We start from the raw sequence: 21342 nt of genomic DNA on the forward strand, positions 1-21342 counted from the left end.
AAAGTTCCCCAGTACGTCGCCAGGTCTCGGGACCCGATGGCCGTCGGATGCGACGCTCTCGTGATCTCTTGGGCCCAGTTCCAGATGCCCTCTGTTCCCGCCTCTCCCTCTGATCCCAAGGGTCGTAAAGAAGATCAAGTCGGAAGGGGTCCCTGTACTCTTGGTAGCTCCAGATTGGCCTCGCAGAGCCTGGTTCGCAGAGCCTGGTACGCAGAGCTGATAAACATGTTATCGGATGTTCCGTGGAGACTTCCGGATCTTCCGGACCTTCTTTCACAGGGGCCTCTCTCCCACCCGAATTCTCGGTCGCTGAATTTAACGGTATGGCCGTTGAGGCCGCGGTCCTGAAGAACGCGGGTTTTTCTCATAGCGTCATCCAGACTATGATAAGAGCGAGGAAACCGGCCTCATCGCGTGTCTACCACAGATGTTGGAAGGCCTTTTTCCGGTGGTGTCAGGATAACAATCTGTTTCCTATGACCTTTTCCCTTCCTTCCCTTCTCAGCTTTCTTCAAACGGGCCTAGATTCGGGTCTTTCCCTTAGCACCTTGAAGGGTCAGATCTCCGCTCTATCAATTCTTTTTCAAAGAGACCTGGCTTCCCTGCCTCAGGTGAGGACCTTCATCCAGGGGGTCGCTCATATAGCTCCCCCTTACCGGTCTCCTGTTGAGCCTTGGGATCCCAACCTCGTCTTAGATGCCCTGCAGCGGCCGCCCTTTGAACCGCTTCAGCGTGTTTCCTTCTTGCTTCTATCCTGGAAGGTAGCCTTTTTGATCGCTATCACCTCCATTAGAAGGGTTTCAGAGCTGGCGGCTTTATCCTGTCGTTCTCCCCTTCTGGTCCTGCATCAAGACAAGGTGGTTCTTCGTCCGGTTCCTTCCTTCTTACCGAAAGTTGTCTCATCTTTTCATATCAACGAGGACATTGTCCTCCCGTCCTTTTGCCCTTCCCCGGTTCATCCATTGGAGAAATCCCTTCACAAGCTGGATGTGGTCAGGGCTATCCGGATTTACATCGCCAGAACTGCCTCTTTTCGTCAGGCCGATCCTCTGTTCGTTGTCTCGGATGGGCGTCGAAAGGGTCTTCCTGCCTCCAAGTCCACGATTGCTCGTTGGATCCGTTCGGCGGTTTTGGAGGCATACCGCGTCCAAGACAAACAGCCTCCTTCGGGGGTGAAGGCTCACTCTACCCGGGCAGTGGGAGCTTCCTGGGCAGTTCGTCACCAAGCTTCGGCCTCGCAGGTTTGCAAGGCCACTACGTGGTCTTCCATGCACACCTTTGTCAAATTCTACGGGGTGCATACTCAGGCTTCCGCGGACGCGAGCCTGGGTAGGAGGATACTGCAGGCGGCGGTTTCTCACCGGCTAACCTGACTCCTCTTTTTTTTCTGCAGAATACCCGCCCTAGGGACTGCTTTGGGACGTCCCATGGTTACCTGTGTCCCCCAATGAAGCGAGAAAGAAAGAGGGATTTTTGGTTCTTACCGTAAAATCTTTCTTGGAGCCTTCATTGGGGGACACAGCACCCTCCCTTGAAGTTGTACCGTGTTGGCTAACGTGCCGTTGTTGTGGGTTGGTACATAGGTTGAGTTTTATATTACCTGTTCCTACTACTGCTTTTGCACCAACTGAGTTGCCTGGTGCCTGTCGGAGGGTGTATACTGCCGGGGAGGAGTTACTTCTTCTTTATTTGCATAGTGTCAGCCTCCTAGTGACAGCAGCATACACCCATGGTTACCTGTGTCCCCCAATGAAGGCTCCAAGAAAGATTTTACGGTAAGAACCAAAAATCCCTCTTTTTTGAGAAGGACCTGTATGTTTAAAAGTGGACCAGGGACCATGCAGTTGGGCTACTAGTCAAGTACAACAGTCCCCAGCAGCTTTGTGTCCGGTCTCTCCCTATACACGTGTTCATTAGGCCTAATTATTGGCACCAAGAGGGCAAGAATGCATAATACCCAAACTATACTGAGAACTCGTGTCAGTGTTTGCGTATGTATGCTGCTAGTGTTTTCCCACACTCTATGGGGCTATTTTTTTTCTTTTCATGAGACTCGCTGATCTGATTAAAATTTTCCAGTGCCCCTGATGCCTATTATATGCAGACAAGGAAAATCGCCGACTTGTGAATTTGGCCTCAGTTATGTTAAAGTGAGCCTGTCAGCAGGATTTGGCACTGTAAAGTAAATTCATGGCCTTAATGTCAGTGTCATTTTAATCTGATGCCTGCTGTGAAGGAATCTGATCTGCAGTTGAATAATCTTCCAAAATTTTCATCTGTTCTTTGCATCAGAAAAAAAATGCTAGCTATTAATGTCCTTATTGATAATGTTGTAAACTAAAAAAAGGATTCATCAGTTAGAATTAAATACTTGGTTGAAACTTCACCCAAAAGCAGAAGTGGCTTCAAATGGCATAGAACACTGAGAATGGACTTCTCCTTCCTGCTGGATTCATTGCTGACTTTGACACAACCTGCAACAAAAACTGCATTTGTGATTTCTGACGTAAAGCTAGTTGCATACACCTGGCTCAATGTCAGTACAACCTGCTGACTGCTCTCCATTACCCTGTCTGGCCAGATCTGGAAGAAAAAAAAGTGACTGTCAGGAAGGTGAAAATCTGCTTCAGCAGGAGGGTGTTAAGGGATATTTTGGTGTTCAGTATTTGGTCAGTAGTTTACCTCCAGTATTTGTAAGCCAAAGCCAGGAGTGGATAAAAAAAATGCAGAAGTGGTGACGTGTTTCTATTATACTTCTCCTCTGACTGTTCCACTCCTCCTGATTTTTGGCTTACAAATACCGAACATGTGAATGCAGCCTTAATTTGTGAAGACGTGTCATATAAAATCTATTTAATTAATTTATTTTTCTTTCTTTCCTAGATAAAATCCCTCCTCCAGACTTTGAATTTGTAGATATTTTGCGGAGAAGTATCTGCCTGGAGCAGAGCACTCAAGCTTGGTGTGAGAATTGTGAGAAATACCAACCTACAGTAAGTGCAGTCATGCAATATCTAAAGATGCACTGTCGCAACTACTGTGTGCATATTAACCTTTATACAAGTGCTACAAAGCCAGAATCTCAATTTTTCTGATTTGCAAAATACTGAAATTATATGTATAAAGAGGCATTGAGGAGGATGACCTTAAAGACGTTTTTCATACTTCAGCTAAACTTTGCCATTTGCTCTGACTGCAGATTACACACAACGCTCCAAAAGTACAATGAACATATGCACAGCAAGTCATGCCTCTTACTGACCATCCGTAGTTTAAAATTATATTTGTGATAGAACTTAATCAGTCACCAGGTTTTTGCCACCTAATCTGAGCAGCAAAATATAGAGGCGGAGAGCCTGATTTTAAGCAATGTATCACTTAAGTCGTTGCTGATGAACAGGAATTATCACTTGAGGACTAATAAACCTGCAACTATGTAACGCTCGCTGTTTAACCTCCCCACAATTTTCTGCCTATTGCAATCATTGGTGTGGACAGGGTTACAAACAGCTCAACAATCTGAGAACTGCTAGATCTGTAGCAGATAACACTGATCTCCACCTAAAAATGACTGCAATCAGCCTAGTAATTGCACATCAGTGGAGTCTGGGTCTGTCCCTACACTATGCTTATCTCTGATCTAGCAAAAACCTGGTGACAGATGTTGAGGAGCTGGTGTGATTGGTTCATTTTAAGGTTTACAGTTTCAGCAAATCAGTCATCAGAATTTTGCTAAGTAAATTACAGACACTGTCATGTTGCTGCTGTCATAAGGATTAAGATACCTGGGGTGAAGAATAAAAGATTTTTAGGTAATTGCCATAAAAATGTTTTTTGTTTTTTTTCTCAGGCTTCATTTGGGGACACAAAAAAAAACAATGGTTGTATGCTGCTGCCACTAAGAGGTTGACACTATGCAAAAAGGGGTTAGCTCCACCCCAGCAGTATACACCCACCAACTGGCAGAAAGCTAATCAGTTAGTGAGAAAGCAGTAGGAGAAGCAAAGAACATAAACACAAATGTAATAGGGGGGGAAAAAAACCAGAACCCAATACAACAGTAAACAAGGGTGAGTGATGTGTCCCCAGTGAAGGCTTCAAGAAGGATTTTTGTAAGTACCCAAATCTTCATTTCTCTCTCGCTTCATAGGGGGACACAGGAAACCATGGGATATCCCAAGGGTGGGGAAAAGGTATAATATCCTCAAGTCAGTGCTCAGGCCACTGCGGCTTGCAGGACCTTTCTACCAAGGCTCGTATCTGATCATTCTTGAGTGTGAACCCTGTAGAACTTGGTAAATGTATGAATGGAAGCCTATGTAACAGCTTTGCAAAGCTGTGAGGCCCATGCCTGGTGACTAACTGCCCAGGAAGCCCCCACCAAACAGGTGGTGTGCTATGATCCTCGGTGGGCGTGCTCTACCTTAGTCGGTAAGCTTCCACAATGGTAGAAAGGACCCAACGAGCAATGGTTGACTTGGACGCAGGGAGACCCTTCTGGGATGGTGAACAGAGAACAATGTCCTCATTAAGATGAAAAACGGAAACCACCTTGGGGAAAGGATGGAACCAGACCTAGGAGCCCCTTGTCCTGGTGAAAGGCAAGGATAATGACAAGAGCGCTGCCAGCTCTGAAACGTGCCTAATGAAAGTAATCGTGACCAGGAAAGCAACCTTCCAAGAAAGGAATGCGGAAGAGACCTTACCAGTGGTTCAAAGCGAGAATCCTGTAGGATTTCTAGCACTAACTTAACGTCCCAGGCCTCTACTAGAGGCTGGTAGGGAGGAATGGAAGTGAGCAACTCCTTGAGTGAATGTTTTGAGCTGTCGGCGAACAGCCAGATTCCTTTGGAAAAGAATGGAAAGGGCAGATAATTATCCTTTAATAGAACTAAGGGACAGTCCAGACTCCAGGCCTGACTGTAGAGACAAAATGGATGGTGGGAAAAACCATTGGAGCGATCCGATGAGTTTCACACAGCGAAAAAGGGTTTCCATATATGGTGGTAGATGCAAGAAGAGGGCTTCCTTGCTTTAATCATAGTCTGGACAACCTGATCAGAGAAACCGGCTGACTTCAGACCTGCAGCTTCTACAGCCATGCCATTAAATTGAGCAACTGAACTCTGGTGGAAGAGAGGCTCCAGCAACAAAAGATCTGGGAGTGTCCACGAGAAGACTGACTGACTGACTGACTGACTGACTGACTGACTGACTTTTCAGGGTCAGTCCGGAGCAAGGAGTATGATGGGTACTCCCTCCGCTTTATCCTTTTGATTACCCTGGGAATCGGCGGTAGAGGTGGAAACAAGTATGGAAGAAAGAACTGTCCAAGGTATTGCTAGTGCATCAGATCCAATCGCTAGTGGGTTGCAAGATCTAGACACTCTGGACAACGGCTCTGGAGGGTGTGCAGGGAATGGTGGCAAGGACCAGTCCACATCCTCCTCCGTGCGGATGCGCCAAACACTCATGATGTGTTCGGGGTCATGGGGTCCTGCCTGGTAGACATGAGGGTACAGTAGTGACACAATCCCACACTGCTCCTGGACTCTAGGGGGCAGAGCGGAGTACAACCACTCTTCACCCAGAATCGTAAGATTCGATTTTTCAGATTCCGCATTAATAAGAAACAAACAAAACCCAAAGGTAAATGGGGCTGAGAGCAGCCCTGTGTTCACCTTCTACTGACACTAAGCTACAACTGATTAGCTTTCTGCCAGTTGGTGGGTATATGCTGCTGGGGAGGAGCTAACACTTTTTTGCATATTGTCAGCCACATAGTGGCAGCAGCATATGCCCAGGGTTTCCTGTGTCCCCTTGTTTAAATATGTTTCTATGGTTACAGTAAGTTAATATTTAGTGCTGACCCTTCAAGATTTCTGCAAATCCTCCTAGCAGCTGAATATCTGCTTCTGAGCCAAAATCCTGACCGACAAAACAATTTGTTTTTGTCCACCTGCTTCTTGAGGATTGACCACAGGTTCTTAAGGGTACTGAGGTTTGGGGATATGCCTTGTTCATGAACCCTAAATTTCATTGTTTTGGTCATCCATTGATTTATCACTTTGCCTTGTGACATGCTCTCAATAGTGCAGGAAAAAGCATTCTCCAACGGCAACAAACTGACCCTGGATTGTTGGGAGATGACTGATTTAGATGCCGTTATGTATTCATGGCAGTGTTCTTGTGCCAAGCTTTCTTATTTTGAGATTAATAATTTTCTTACCCTTTTACCCACAGGTTCAGACTCGCAACATTCGTTGTCTTCCTGATGTGCTTGTTATAAATTGTGAAGTTAACAGCACAAAGGAGGCTGAGTTTTGGAAGATTCAGGCAGAGGTACAGTTTATACTTATTTAATTTCCAAATGCCTTTACTCTAATTATAAGCTGTACAATCTTTTTTTTTCCCCCCCCCCCCTTGTAATGACCTGGAGAATCATAATGGCAGGTCAGTTTCAACATTTGGTGATCATGCAAAAAACAAGTGTGGAATTGCACTTTTTGTAAGCTCTCCGCACTTGGATTCTCTCCCCCCCCATCTTCCAGTAAACTATGTTAAAACCAATGTTGTTCAAAAGTACAACTCGTCCAGCAAAACAAAATGGCCATCTGAGGGCTTTTTTACTGAAATAGTTATCGCTTTCTCTGGGAAGAATGGAAGCAAAAATGAAGCCTCAGGTTAAGGGGTTAACCACTGCAGCTTCCTTCCATCCCTGCTGCACTGCGCTCCAGTTCACACATTTCATGTTGGTGATCCACATTACCCTTTTTATAGGTGGCTCGAATCCCCAACTCTAGTTGGGGCTCATTTCTTTGAACAAAAGCCTCACTTTGATTTATCCACCCCCCCCCCCCCCCCCCCCCTTAAGCAATATTCAAAGATGACACATGCCTATTATAGTTTCATCAGGATTTTTTTTTTTATTGTAAAAATCTGCAAAACGTAGATGTTTTTGAAAGACCGATGGTAAAAACTGCTATGTTTAATAATAAGACTAACAGTTTGACCTTTTTATATTGTGAATGTGAAAAATCACTTACCTCTTGCTTAGAGGGCACACTTTACCTAAAAAGACAGTCCACACAGAATGACTGTTTAAAGTCCCACCGCTGAGTGCTTCACGACGGGGCCAATCATTTGCATATACCTTCCCACCTGATTGACTTTTTCCTCAATATCTCCCCACCCTACCAAACCTAACCTCTTTTCTCTGACGGCACCACAGAGAGGGGATCCGCCCACCAAGGACAGGAAACCTACAGATAAAAAGGCGGTACCTCTCTCCCGCATCAGTTGGTTTCCTATCCTTGATGGGAGACCTACAGCTTAATGACAACACGTCGTGGGATTCCGAGGCCAATCAGTACGACTCGGGCAGCAGGGGTCCTGCTGCCTCGGCTGGTGTGGTGACCCGAATCGCCACCGCTGGTGCTAGTGGGCCTCTAGGGTGTGCGGGGGAGGTGGCATGGAGTTCGTGGCCACCTCCTCGGGTAAGATGCTGCAGCATCAATAATCATCCAGGGGGGTCCCTCTGTGGCTGCAGGGAGAGTGGCGCTCTCCCTCCCGAAAAACAGCCTGCAAGCTGCAAAAAGCCGGGGGCTCCGGTGTGCATCGTCCCACGCGTGCTATGCGTGACGCAATCTTAAAGCCGACTGCGTGGGATTTGGCCGGGATTACCGTGGTAACGGGCCATTGCCCATGCGCCAGCAAACAGCACTACTGCGCAGGATTAAATTAGGCAACGGGAATTACCGCCACATAAAGGTGCCCTGCTTAGCAGGCAGCAGTGACAAGCAGCCGCAGCACAGCCAACAGCCGCAGCAGCAGAGGCACCATGAGTGACCTGGGGGCATCACCCTTACCAGAATCGCCACCAGCATCACCGCAGCAAAAGCGGCGACAGCAAAAAGGACACAAAGATACTACCGGTAAAGAACGCCAAAGATCCCAGCATAGCAAGGAGTCCAGTACAGCGTCCGGCAAAAAGACAGATGCAGAGCATCCCCAACCGGTATTTGAGTCCGTGAGGTGGTAAGTGATCTTTGTGAAAGTCAGTGACAGTAAGGGTATATTTGTCTTTTTACTTTAGGGGAAGAAAAGCTTAGGCAAAACTAAGCATAGGATTTGTGCCCTTTTGTAGAGAAGACCTTCCAACTACTTGAGAGAAGACTTTGTAACGTGTATACAGCAGACCGTATCTGAAGGGCTTCCCGGGTTTGCAGCTGACCTCCAAAACCCTGATTAAAAAATCAGGTAGAAGACACCTTTAGATCCCTAAAAAGCAGAGGAGGACTAGGCACAGGACCCCGTCTCCGGGGTCTAATTACGAACAGTGATGATGTGGACTCGGATACGTCTAACTCTTCTTCTTCATCCTCTACTTCCTCTGGGCGTCACAGTTGTTTCCCTTTGGAGGACACAGATGGCCTCATTAAGGCAGTTAGAAGCACTATGGGGTTGGTGGACCCTCACCCAAAAAGATCGGTACAGGACATCGTGTTCAGGGGTCTTGAACAAAGAGGGCATTTCCCCTTAATGACACAATATCCGCACTAATCAAAAAAAAGAAGTGGGGAAAAACCTATTGGGAAGGTGTTACTGACGCCAAAAAGGAAATGCCCTTTTGAGGATGAATCTTGCTCCTTTCAGGAAAAGCCCCTAAACTAGATGTCGCCATAGCTAAGGCATCAAAGAAATTCGCCCTACCATTTGAAGACATGGGGGTCTTGAAAGATCCCATGGACAAAAAGGTGGACGCCTTTCTTAAAAGTTCCTGGGAAGCTGCCGGGGGAGGTCTGAAGCCGGCAGTCGCCGCCGCATGTACTTCCCATTCATTAATGATATGGTTAGACCAGCTGGAAGGCCAAATAAAAGGGAAATCATCCCAGGACTCCATTCTAAACACCTTGCCGGTGATGAGGGGGGCGGCCGCTTCTGCCAATTCAATCAGGCTGGCCGCTAGGTCAGCAGTTTTTTTTTTCTTTCTGACGCGGCTAGGCGCGCCCTCTGGCTTAAGTGTTGGCCAGGGGACATACAAACAGAATCCCAAATTGTGTACCATCCCCTGTGAGGGCAAATTCTTTTTTGGCCCCACCTTAGATGATACCTTAGAGAAGGCGGGGGATAAAAAATCTTTTTCCCCCCCTGGGTTTTCCTTCCTACAGAAGGCCCTTTCAGAGCGAGAGGTTTTTCCGAAGGAAGCTGGGGGAAAAACCAGGAAAAATGGGAGGGTAAGGAACAAGAATAAAGGGTTCTTGTTCAATAAGAGCCGCGGTGACATTTAAAAAAAACAAAAAAAAAAAACCTTCCCAATGAATGTTTTCCCCAGGTGGGGGGAAGACTGTCCCTCTTTCTCTCGGCCTGGGAGAAAATTACTTGCAGCCCATGGATCTTGAATATAATAAAATTGGGACTAAAACTGGCATTTCTCAGACTCCCTCGTCCTTCCTTTATGATAACCTCGCCAAGGTCTTCAGGGGAAGAGCAACTAGCACTGGAAAATGAGATCATCGGCCTATTGAACAAGGGGGTTCTCCTAGAAGGTGTTTCTCCCCCCCCCCCCCCCCAAGAAAAAGGGCAATGGTATTATTCCCCTCTATTCCTGAGAAGAAAAACGGATGGGTCATACAGGACTATCATGAATTTGAGAAACCTAAACAAATACCTTCAAGTCAAAGCGTTCAAGATGGAAACAAAGACATCTATAAAAATGCTGTTTCCTTGGTGTTTCATGGTAGTCCTGGACCTGAAGGATGCTTACTGTCACGTCCCTATCCAGAGATCACCGAAAGTTTCTCAGGATAGCAGTTCACATCAGTGGGGTGTTACACCACTTTCAACTTTCAGCCCTCCCCTTCGGGCTAGCCATAGCTCCAAGGGTATTTACCAAGCTAGTTGCAGAGGTAATGGCTCACCTGAGGGAACAGGACACACTGATAGTGCCATACCTAGACGACCTTTTGGTAATCGGCTCCTCTCCCCAACACTGCATCAAACTAGAAGCAATAATGTACTCTCTAGAAAATCTGGGCTGGTTGATAAATTTTAAAAAATCCAGGTTACTACCATCCCAAATCCAAGAATATCTGGGTCTCACTCTAGACTCCGTAAAAGAGTGCCGCCTCCCTGTGGAAAAAATACAAAAAATATCAGGGCTCGTATCCAAAATGCAAAATCTCCCCTCCATAACCCTCTGCCAAGCCATGTCCCTCTTGGGATCTATGACATCATGCATCCCTGCAGTCCAATGGGCTCAGCTCCATTCGAGAGACCTTCAATGGCACCTCCTATCAGAGGAGGTCTCTCTAACCGAATTTAGAAGGTCAGTACAGTTATCTCCGCGCACAATTCAGTCACTAATCTGGTGGACATCGCAAAGTAATCTTTCCCAATGTGTCGCGTGGGTAACTCCAGTTTCAAAAATAGTAACCACGGACGCAAGCCCCAGCGGGTGGGGGGCTCATTTGAACGACTTGCTAGCCCAAGGTACTTGGCCACTGACTCTAGCAGAAGAATCCTCTAACATGAAAGTACTAGCGGTCAAATTTGCACTACTGGAGTTCTTGGAACCCCTTCACTCCCACCATGGCAGAATTATGTCAGACAACAGGGTAGTGATGGCGTACCTGAATCACCAAGGGGGTACTCGCTCTCAGAAACTGGAAGTAGTCAAATCAATATTCCACATAGCCGAAAGCAACCTTCTATCCCTGTCAGGTCTTCACATAAAAGGGTGGACAATTTCAGAGCAGACTTTCCATTACGTCCCTCAGGACAGCACAATGGAGGACGTCCTTCCTTGACCTATAGCGGGACAGGATCATAGAGGTTTAAAAGGACCCTCCCACCTCCACCCTCCCACCTCCACCCTCCAGTGTTTTTCCTGTCCCTACAGGGACGGTTGTATGAGAGGTTGCTCCTAGAACAAAGATATCCTGTGGATTCTCTTCCCCCTGTCAAGTGGTCCATGGCCGACACCTCACTGGGTAGAGGTCCCTCAGCTATCAGTGCTGTACCAGATGGACTCAGAGTTCGGGGATCTCAGCCTTCCCTTTTCCCGGTCAGACGGACCATGGCTGACCCCTCTTTGAGAGGTTCCTCAGCCATCAGCCTGTGTAATGGGCTTAGGGGGATCGTGCGGCAAGTCCAATCCTTCCCCCTATCAAGTAGCCCAGGGTGGAAACTCCCCGGTGGGGAGTCCCTCAGCCCCAGAGACCAGTCGAGCGGACGGGCTCCTGGGTAGAGCCGCTTCCTCCCAGTGGGGGGCTCTCGGCTCGGACGCTGACCGGCAAAACACCGCTACTTCCGAAAGTCGTGTGGTGGAGAAGGCCGTTGCGCTCCCAGTGACGTCAGAGAGGAGCGACGGCACACAGAATCGGCATGCGTTCCACAATGGAACACGGAAGGGGGCACAGGCAGTAATGCAGCATTTCTGAATGGACGCCGCTTCCTTCCACGGTAGGCTCTCGGCGTTACCAGCTCCCCCTGTCTTCTAGCAGGTATGGAGCCAGCACAGGTGAGTGCATGGTTTAATGTTGCATTGATGGCCAGGGCCTCTGAGCTGACTCTAGTCTCAGGCCTTTGTGCCAAAGCTGTACCTGGAACCCATTTGCAGCTAGGCCTTGGACCTCTAGGCTATGGTGGGGCCATATGTCCAGGCTACATCTCATGACTGGACTTTAGTTGTTGCAGGTCTTGTCTGCACAGAGCCTTTTGATCGAGCTTCAGAGTGACTCTGGAAGCATGCTTTCCATTTTATGGTTCAATAAGCAAGTGTTTCACTTTTCTTTGCAATTTAACTACTCCATCCATAGGAGGACACAAGGTGTTAATTCAGCACTTTGTCTCCATGAAGACTGCCCTCCAGCTGCGGCTCATTAATTGGCTCCTTCGGGTGGAGTCAGTCTGACAAATGAGATGTATTGTTCAGAGTGGAGATTTATCTGGAACTCTGATAGATTGCTCTTTTGCTTAAAAGCGTAAGTCTGGTCTCTTGTTTGGCACCTTCAGGCATGGCCTAGTCATACTGCCTCTATGCATCATATTGAGTGCCTCTATGCATCATATTGAGTGCCTCCGTGCATAATACTGCCTCTATGCATCATATTGAGTGCCTCCGTGCATAATACTGCCTCTATGCATCATATTGAGTGCCTCCGTGCATAATACTGCCTCTATGAATCATATTGAGTGCCTCCGTGCATAATACTGCATAATAGTGCCTCTATGCATCATATTGAGTGCCTCCGTGCATAATACTGCATAATAGTGCCTCTATGCATCATATTGAGTGCCTCTATGCATGATACTGCATCATAGCTCATCTATGCATCATATTGAGTGCCTCTGTGGCATCATACTGTTTCATAGTTACTTCGTGTATCCTATTGCATCATATTGCTTCATGGTTCCTATATGCATCATGGTGCTTCATTGTTCCTATATGCATCATAGCGCTTCATAGTAACTTCATGCATCATATTGCTTCATGGTTCCTATATGCATCAAGGTGCTTCATTGTTCCTATATGCATCATAGCGCTTCAGAGTCACTTCGTGTATCCTATTGCATCATATTGCTTCATGGTTCCTATATGCATAGTGGTGCTTCATTGTTCCTATATGCATCATAGTGCCCTTCTGCATCATATTGCATCATATTGCTTCATGGCTCCTATGTGCATCATAGCGCTTCATAGTGACTCTGCGTCATATTGCATCACTGTTCCTATATGCATCTTGGCTCTCGTATTGCCTTGGTGCATCATATTGCTTCAGGTTTCCTATGTGCATCATAGCGCTTCATATTGCCTTGTGCATTATATTACAGCATATTGCTTCATGATACGCATCAGCGCTTCATATTGCCTTTGTGCATTATATTACAGCATATTGCTTCATGATTCTTATACGCGTCAGGGCTTCATATTGCCTTTGGGCATTATATTACAGCATATTGCTTCATGATTCCTATACACATCAGCGCTTCATATTGCCTTTGGGCATTATATTACAGCATATTGCTTCATGGTCCCTATATGCATCATAGCGCTTCATAGTGACTTTGCGCATTATATTAGAGCATATTGCTTCATAGTCCCTATATTCATCATTTTGCTTCATTGTTCCTATATGCACCGTAACGCTTCATAGTTACTTCATGCATCATATTGCATCATACTGCTTCATTATTTACATCATATTGTCTCATTGTTCCTATATGCATCGTAGTGCTTCAAACTGCCTTTGTGCACCATATTTCTTCATAGTTGCTATATGCATCATAGCGCTTCATAGTAACTTTGTACATCATATTGCATTATATTGCTTCATAGTTCCTAAATGCTTCATAGTTCCTATATGCATCATTTTGCATTATAAGGTTTCGGTGCCCTTTGCAGGGCAGGGGGTATCAGTGTGTCGGGCTTGCTGCCTTTTTCGCCTCTGGCTGTGAGCCACTGAATCAGACCTTCTGTCTGGTGCCTTGTGTGGTCGCACATTGTATCATCGGCCTACCACTTCACATTTTTGTCTTGGGCCTCAACTCTGGATATGGAGTCCTTGTGTTTTGGACCCAGATCCAGCTTCTGTTACTTCATTCTTTACAACAGGGCTTAGTCAAGCAAACTGTTATGCTTGAATTGGCTTAGTAAAATCTGCATTTCTTCTGTTTGGAACAGATCTCTCAGGTAGGTTCTACCTTGAGTGCTAAAAGCAAGTCTATTTCATAATTAGCTTTAAAAGATGACATACGTCATTTGGGTACATTCTATAATCCTATAGAAGGACATACTACTGTCCCGGGAGCGGAGAATCCCACGAGTTGAAAGGAAGGATTCCTTCTGCCTCGGAATGCTTTGTAGATGGTCCTAATATCTTAGGGCAATTTGCATAGTTTTGGGCGCTCCCTTAAGACACATTTGTTCAGAGCGGTCTATCATGTACCCTAATCAGTCATTTTATGTTGTGCGTGTAGCCCATTCACTCTCCATCTATCCCCCACCCCCTGAGTGGTTGGGCCATCATTATAAATAAAATATTGTTAATACACACCTGTATTTTGTATCTTCCCTGTCTCACTGTAGAGTGTAAGCTTTCAAGAGCAGGGTCGTCTTATTTTGCTTTAATTATTATGGTTACTTATGACTGTTGTGTTTGAAACTGTCAAACTGTAAAGCGCCGCGGAATATGTTGACACTATATATAAATAAAAGTTTATTATTGTTATTATTATTAATCCTTCCCAAACTCTACATTCGGCAATCAGACAGATTCTTGTCCCATAAGTCTGTTGCGTTTGTTTACCAGGGACATCAGCACTGCCTTCTGTACCTTGTGGTGAAGCAGCAGCACTGTGTCGTGTGGCAGAAGATCCCATACTCGTGGCTCTTACAGCAGTCGCAGCTCCTAAGATAAATGAAACTGTATCCAGGGCTCTTACTGTTAAGACCCCAGAGTCTCACTGCCTCACAGTAGATAATCTCCCTCTGTTACGAGGAAGAAACCTACTTTTCTCTAGCCATGGAATATGGTTACTCCCACAATGGCAGTCTGGGTGTATAAAGATCCCTGAGAAGATTGCCTCTTGGGATATGTATGAGCGTAATATGCATATATGGACAAATAAGTTGACATACTTATAATGTCTGGACTACTGACTCGTAGAAATGCTGTTCCGAATAATTTCAAGTGTCGGAAGATTTTTACTAGCACCACCACCTTCATCGATTCAGAGTCCAGGCTCCCTGTGTCTAACATCAGTAAAACAGGAGTGATGATCCACGTTTCTCTTTCAGCGCTTCTAATGAGAAGCCCGACGTTGGTAATGGCAGAGAATACCTGCCGGAGGGTGTATTCCTTAGTTTCAATAATATATAACCCTTACTTGGGGTTAGACATCTAAGGATTTGGAATAGACGTGATCTCCTGGATGAGTAATGTGTGTACATCCCAATGCTGTGCCATTATCCATGTACTAACTGTTATTGGTTTGATCTTCCCGCAGTCCAGGGCCTCTGTCCTGCAGGTCTCCTTGTAGTACGGTAAGCTGGTCTGTAACCAGGGCTAAACCTGAGCCCAGAAGGACCGATGAAGGAACAGTCCTGGGTTATAAGCACATGCAACTTATTATTGGTCGGTACAGTCCTCATTGTGTGGTGGCTGTGACTTTCACCATATTTTGCTGGGCAATAAGGTTCTCTAACCCTATTCTGGGGCTGCGATGTCTATAAGTATCTATCACAATAAATAACTTGCTGTGGTTCATTATTGGTATTGGAGTACAATGGGTGAATTTCACTCTCTGCTCTTTATGCTTATTTCATTCACCAAATTCATACTGAAATTGGGCATTATAGATGTATATCAGACACTCACTACGGTGATTTTCTTTGCGGATCGCTTTAGATATCTATGGTTGTTCTGATCTTTCAGATCCTTTATATATTTAGTCTGGTTTTGCCTGGGACTTTGATTCCTGGGCTTCTGTACCCACCCTGGGAGAGTTGCTTTGGTATTCTCCATGGTGCTGTCCTGAGGGACGTAATGGAAAAAGGGAAATTAGACTTACTGGTAATTCCAGGTAGTCCCTCAGGACAGCACCCGTAGTCCCCTCCCTTATGTTTCTGTTTTTTAGGATTGTCGGGATTAATCTACCGGCAGATCGTTTATCCTTTGGGTCACCATGGCTCGAAATTAAGATGAAGCAGTTTAATGGTTATTACAGACATGTTTGTAAGGGCATGTTTAGACCATTTATTTCCATCCTCGGTGGTACTTTGAAACAACACTGGAGGGTGGAGGGCCGCGCTTAGTAACCCGATGTTTACCCTGGTTACCAGCGTAAATGTAAAAAAAAAAAAACAGTACATACTCACCATCTGATGTCCGTCAGGTCCCTTGCCGTCTGCTTCCCACACTGACTGAGCGCCGCAAAGTGAAAGTACAGCACAGCGGTGACGTCACCGCTGCGCTCTGCTCTCGCTGTACGGCGGCACTCAGTCAGAGCAGGAAGCAGACGGCAAGGGACCTGACGGACATCAGATGGCGAGTATGCACTGTTTGTTTTTTTTTGGTAACCAGGGTAAACATCGGGTTACTAAGCGCGGCCCTGCGCTTAGTAACCCGATGTTTACCCTGGGTGCTGCAGGGGGACTTGGGCATTGTTGAAACTGTCTTCAACGATGCCGAAGTCATTCCCCTGATCGTTGGTCGCTGGAGAGAGCTGTCTGTGTGACAGCTCCCCAGCGACCACACAGCGACTTACCAACGATCACGGCCAGGTCGTATCGCTGGTCGTGATCGTTGGTAAATCGCTATGTGAGACGGGGCCTTAGGGCTCTATCCTTTAGCATCGTTCTCTAGTAAACAACTGAACAACTGATGCGGGAGAGGTACCGCCTCTTTATCTGTAGGTGTCCTGTCCTTGGTGGGCGGATCTCCTCTCTCCGTGGTGCCATCATGGGCTCAAAGTTATCGGTAAGAACTATATTTTTCTCTTATTTCACAGCTCTGGCTTCATAGAGCCAGAGAACGGTGGAGATGAATAGAAATTAAGCAGGTTATGAAGCTGTATATACATGACTGGCCACCATGATGCTCCAACCATCTTTCCTTGGTTTGAACAGTCATTCTGTGCTGACAGGTGTGTTTTTTTTTTTTTTTTGTTGTTTTTTTTTTTAATTTGAGACAAAAACATGGCAAGCTACTTTGTGTGGACAAATCCAACCAGTATAAAGATTTTGTTTATTTCCAGTATGCTTTTAAAAAGGCCCTGCGAAAAGTGGAACTAAGCTACCCCAAACCCAACGAAAGTATCAAAGATGGATGGTAAGAAAACATTTCATATTAGCAGAAATCTTTCCTAATTGTTAATTGCTCAAAGAAGCAGTTTTTGACTAGCTAAACACAGAGTAAACATTGTATGCAGGATGATGCCCTCATTTAAGTCTTTCAAGTAGGCTATCTATCAAATTGTATGAATTCTAAAGTGAATGTTATTGGTGTCAAGTTTCACCTGGATTTCACTCCAAAAAATGTATCTTAAATATTTCATGAGGCTAAGGGATTATTTACATAATCAAAACTGCTATATTAAACCCCCCCCCCCCCCCTATGGATATGTATATCAGTAGTGAGTGATCACTTCATATAAATTGCATTGCAGCTGTAAGGCTTAAAGGGAACCTGTCAACCCATGTAAGGGTATGTGTACACGTTCTGTTTTTTTTGGCGGTATTCCGCGGCAAAAACAAACGCATACATTATGCATCCCATTTCCAATGCATTCTGCAATTTTTGTGCACATGTTGTGGATTTTTCCGCAAAAAAACGCATGCAGAAATATGCAGCATGTTTATTAATTTTGCGGATTTCCCACTGTTATTGAATTGGGAAGCTCCAGAAAAAAAAAAACGCATATGCGACAACCGTGAGAAAAATGCGTGCATATTTTATGCAGAAAATTTCAGGTTTTGCTCAGGAAATTTCTGCATAAAATCCTGATGTGTGCACATACCCTAAATGTCTCTCATCTCAGGAAGATCTGAGTAGGCACATCAGGGGCTCTACAAATGTGACATGGCCGGAATCAAAAGACTGATGCCATTTTTGGGTTCAAAACATCAAACTGTACTTCTTCCCTTCTCAGCCCTCCGCCCCAAACAGTAGTTTTCTGGCATGCTTAGGAGAAACTGTACATATTCTGGGGTCCGTTTTCTCCAGTTACCCTTGTGAATTGGAAAAATTTGGGGCTAAATTTAAAAAATGTCTGTTACATTAATTTCTGAGGAGCACCAGAAGGGTTTAACTTCCTGGATCTGATTTTTGAACACCTTGAGGGGTATAGTTTTAAGAATTTCACTTCTGGATATTTTCTGTCATGTGGTCCTCCTGCCTCCCCAAGTCGCTTCAAATGTGATGTGGTCCCTAAAGGAGAGAAAATGGCTGTGAATTTTGAGAAATTCTGATCAACTTTTAACTTTTTACTCTTAACTTCCTACGAAAAAACAGCTTTAAAAATGATGCAGATGTAAAGTAGACATGTGGTCAATGTTTAGAAATTATTTTGCACAGCATGACTAACTGGTTTAAGGATATAATAATCAAAAGCTTGATTTTCTCAATTTTTGCCACTCAATTATTTGAAAAAAAATGGATAAGTTATTGCTGGGATCAATTGAAGCATTCTTGAGTTATTAAAACATAAATTGACACTGGCCAGATTTGTAAAAATTTGGCCTGGTCTATACAGGTTCAGGGGTGAAGGTAATAACCTCTGCACTTTCTGAGATTTTTTTTTTTTTTGGTCCGTTCAGTGATTGTATGTGTACTTGGAGATGGCTGTTAATCTGATAACCCACCCAGTGGAACAAACCTTCCAGAGAGTATAAGTTGAGGCCTGCAGATTGCACTGTATTTTTATAATGAGAGGTTCCCTTTAACATAACTCTAGAGGATTGTATTAGTACATTTATTTAGTTGACTTTCTAATCGCGTGAAGGGATTCACTTTTCAACACTGAAATTGCAACCCAAAGAAGCAGTCATGAAACTATGCAAATCCAGAGGATGGTTAGACCGGCTAATAAGTAAATTGTGAAGGAAAAAATAAACCATTTTCAGAGCTTCTATTTTCATGCTGCATATTGTGATAACTGCACTCTGTATGGTAAGACATGTAAGTGTGTATTGATTTCTTTGGATTCATGTTGTCTAGGGATTAGTCTGCCACCCTGACTGCACTTGGGCAAGTCAACATTGACTGCTGGCAGTTTGCTTTGCAATTGCTGACCAATTTCCCATATGTGCTTGATAGGAAACAAGTCTGGAGAGACTGTAGGCCATGGTAACACATATTTAATTAGATTTCTTGTTGAAAGTCATAGCTAGAGGACAGTGGTGGTCTGCAATAAGGGATGGCCTAGCAAACAATAGTACAAAATACAATGGAACTAACACTAAATGAGTTATCCAGTCTTTAGGGGAATGGGGGCTCAAATCTGTAGTTGCACTGTGACTGCATACTTGTGATGCCTTATAGAATCCTAACAGCACATACTAGCACGTACAATGACTCTGGGAGCAGGCGGACAAGTGACTGCAAGTATGCAAAATCTTTGCCTTATACATATGAATTTGCATAACAAAGTTTATTGACATAGTAAAATGTTACACATACTCCTAAAATGAGAGGAAATGGCCTCAGGGTACATATCATCTCCTGATGAAGCCAGGATTACTCAGCAAAGAGCAGCCTCGACACGTTTCACTGCTACCACCTATACCAACATGACAAATACTTAAATGGGTATATTAACTGAAGTGATGGTCTAATGTATACATTCATTCTCAGGCAGGCCATATCCTAGGCTGCAATGTTGTGAGGCATTTATACATGGATCCCTTGCTCTGAATACATATGAAGTTAGGCTATTAATTTACCTTTTTATAGTTAACTACCTATGGCTTGATGTCCGAGTCATCTGTGATTACCCATATGGTCTTTTGACTAAAGACAAGTATAATAGGGAGGCAAAGTATTTTTGTGCTTCTTCGCCTCTTCTGTCACATTTGTATCTGTAACTAACTTTCTTTGTAGGTATTTCTTTTGAGTAATGTGTAAACATTTTACTATGTCAAACTTTGATATATGAATTTGCATAATTTGATTCCCATTACCTTTCTTGTTACTCAATAGGCTTCATAAGATTTTTTTTTTTTTTGAGGGGATTATATTTATCTTTGAGAAGTTAATTGTATGTTAATTGTGGCATAAACATACTAAAATGGCCTACAGCGTCTCTCGACTTCACTTGTCCAGCACGTCTGGGAAATCATTGGTCCGCAATTGGAAAGGGAGCTGCCAGCAGAAGACTGGTTTGCATCGTGGATCATTCCTCCAATACATGCACTTTGGCATGTCAACGTTATTAATGGTTGACTGTTGCACTCAAACATGTTAATAGAAAACAAAAAGGGAAATAAGCTTTCAAAAACCTATGTATCACGTATATAAACCCCATTGTCATAACTCCAACTTTCCTTCTTGCTGTTGTAATTTCAGAGTGTATTTCCACTATTTCTATTTCCAATTCCCATAGACAAACTTGCGCCCCTTCCCCTTCAAAGCTTCGTTTTCACTGGAGGTACACTTGAGTAAATTAACATTCAACTCATTCTGTCCTCGGCAGGAATGACCCTAACTGTGAAGGGCCGCTACCATCCCTAATGCCTTCAGTGGAAGAACTTCGTAATGTCTGGGTTCCCTATTCCCTGAAGATGAAACTTTCTAAAAACAAAGAGCTGGAGGTTCTTAATTGTTCTGAGAATGAGGAGGTATGGCAAATTGAAATTATACAAATTTATTATAGGGCTATAAAGATGCCTTCTAAAAAGTGGTTGCTGAACAATAGCTAATGGTTTGGTCTGAAATATTAAATGTTTGTTGCATACTTGACTACTTTAACAAAGAACTTTTTTTTTTTTTTTTTTTTTTTTTAAGACTAGTCAAGTAGAAAATAATGCAGATGAAGCCACAAACGTGTATGACCTAATGGCGACTGTCAATCATGTATTGGATCCCCGAACAGGTGGCAGCTTGGTAGCGCACATAAAAGTGGGAGAGACCTATCACCAAAGAAAGGAGGTGTGTGCTGGAAGGGAAATTTTGAAAGTGGTTTTGGTTAAGCACCATATCATGATTCTTAATGGGTGACCAAAATCTCTTTATATAGTGGAGGCATGCCAAGATAGTGTGTGTGTGTGTGTGTGTATATATTGGCCATGTACATGAACTTCCCAGGGGCATGAAGTTAGTTGGATATAGTGGTGTTTTTGTTTTTTTGTCAAGATGGGATGCAGAGTGTACAGTAATAAGAAAATAAACTCTTCAATTTACCAAATGGCTGCGATGAAACAGTGAAATTTGAAGGTCTGAATACTTTCCTTACACTCAGTATAAAATTGCATAAGGCTGTGTGCACATGTTCTGTTTTTTTTTTTTTCTCTATAAAACTGCGGAAAAAAAATGCTCACATTAAGCATCCTATTTAAAAAATGCAATCCGCATTTTATATGCACATGCTGCATTGTTTTCCTGAGCAGAAACGCATTCCGGAAAACGCAGCATGTTCATTAATTTGTGGAATCGTGGGGATTCCGCACACATAGGAATGCATTGATCCGCTTACTTCCCCCATGGGGCTATGCCCACCATGCGGGAAGTAAGCAGATCATGTGCGGATGGTACCCAGGGTGGAGGAGAGGAGACTCTCTCCTCCAGGCTCTGGGAACCATATAATTGTTAAAAAATAAATAATTTAAAATAGTGATATAATCAC

At 44.4% G+C, this 21342-nt stretch overlaps 1 protein-coding gene across 2 annotated transcripts in view; it reads left to right on the forward strand.

Moving 5' to 3' along the window:
* PAN2 (poly(A) specific ribonuclease subunit PAN2) overlaps positions 1-21342 on the forward strand; it is a 67108-nt gene that overhangs the window by 35820 nt on the left and 9946 nt on the right. For both annotated transcript variants that reach the window (XM_077297582.1, XM_077297581.1), the window contains exons 14-18: positions 2884-2993; positions 6244-6342; positions 16759-16832; positions 20194-20338; positions 20505-20648. In XM_077297582.1, coding sequence (XP_077153697.1) covers positions 2884-2993; positions 6244-6342; positions 16759-16832; positions 20194-20338; positions 20505-20648 — 572 coding nt within the window. The remainder of the gene's footprint in view (positions 1-2883; positions 2994-6243; positions 6343-16758; positions 16833-20193; positions 20339-20504; positions 20649-21342) is intronic.

Source organism: Ranitomeya variabilis, chromosome 3 (assembly GCF_051348905.1).
Source record: "Ranitomeya variabilis isolate aRanVar5 chromosome 3, aRanVar5.hap1, whole genome shotgun sequence".
Classification (NCBI taxonomy): Eukaryota; Metazoa; Chordata; class Amphibia; order Anura; family Dendrobatidae; genus Ranitomeya; species Ranitomeya variabilis.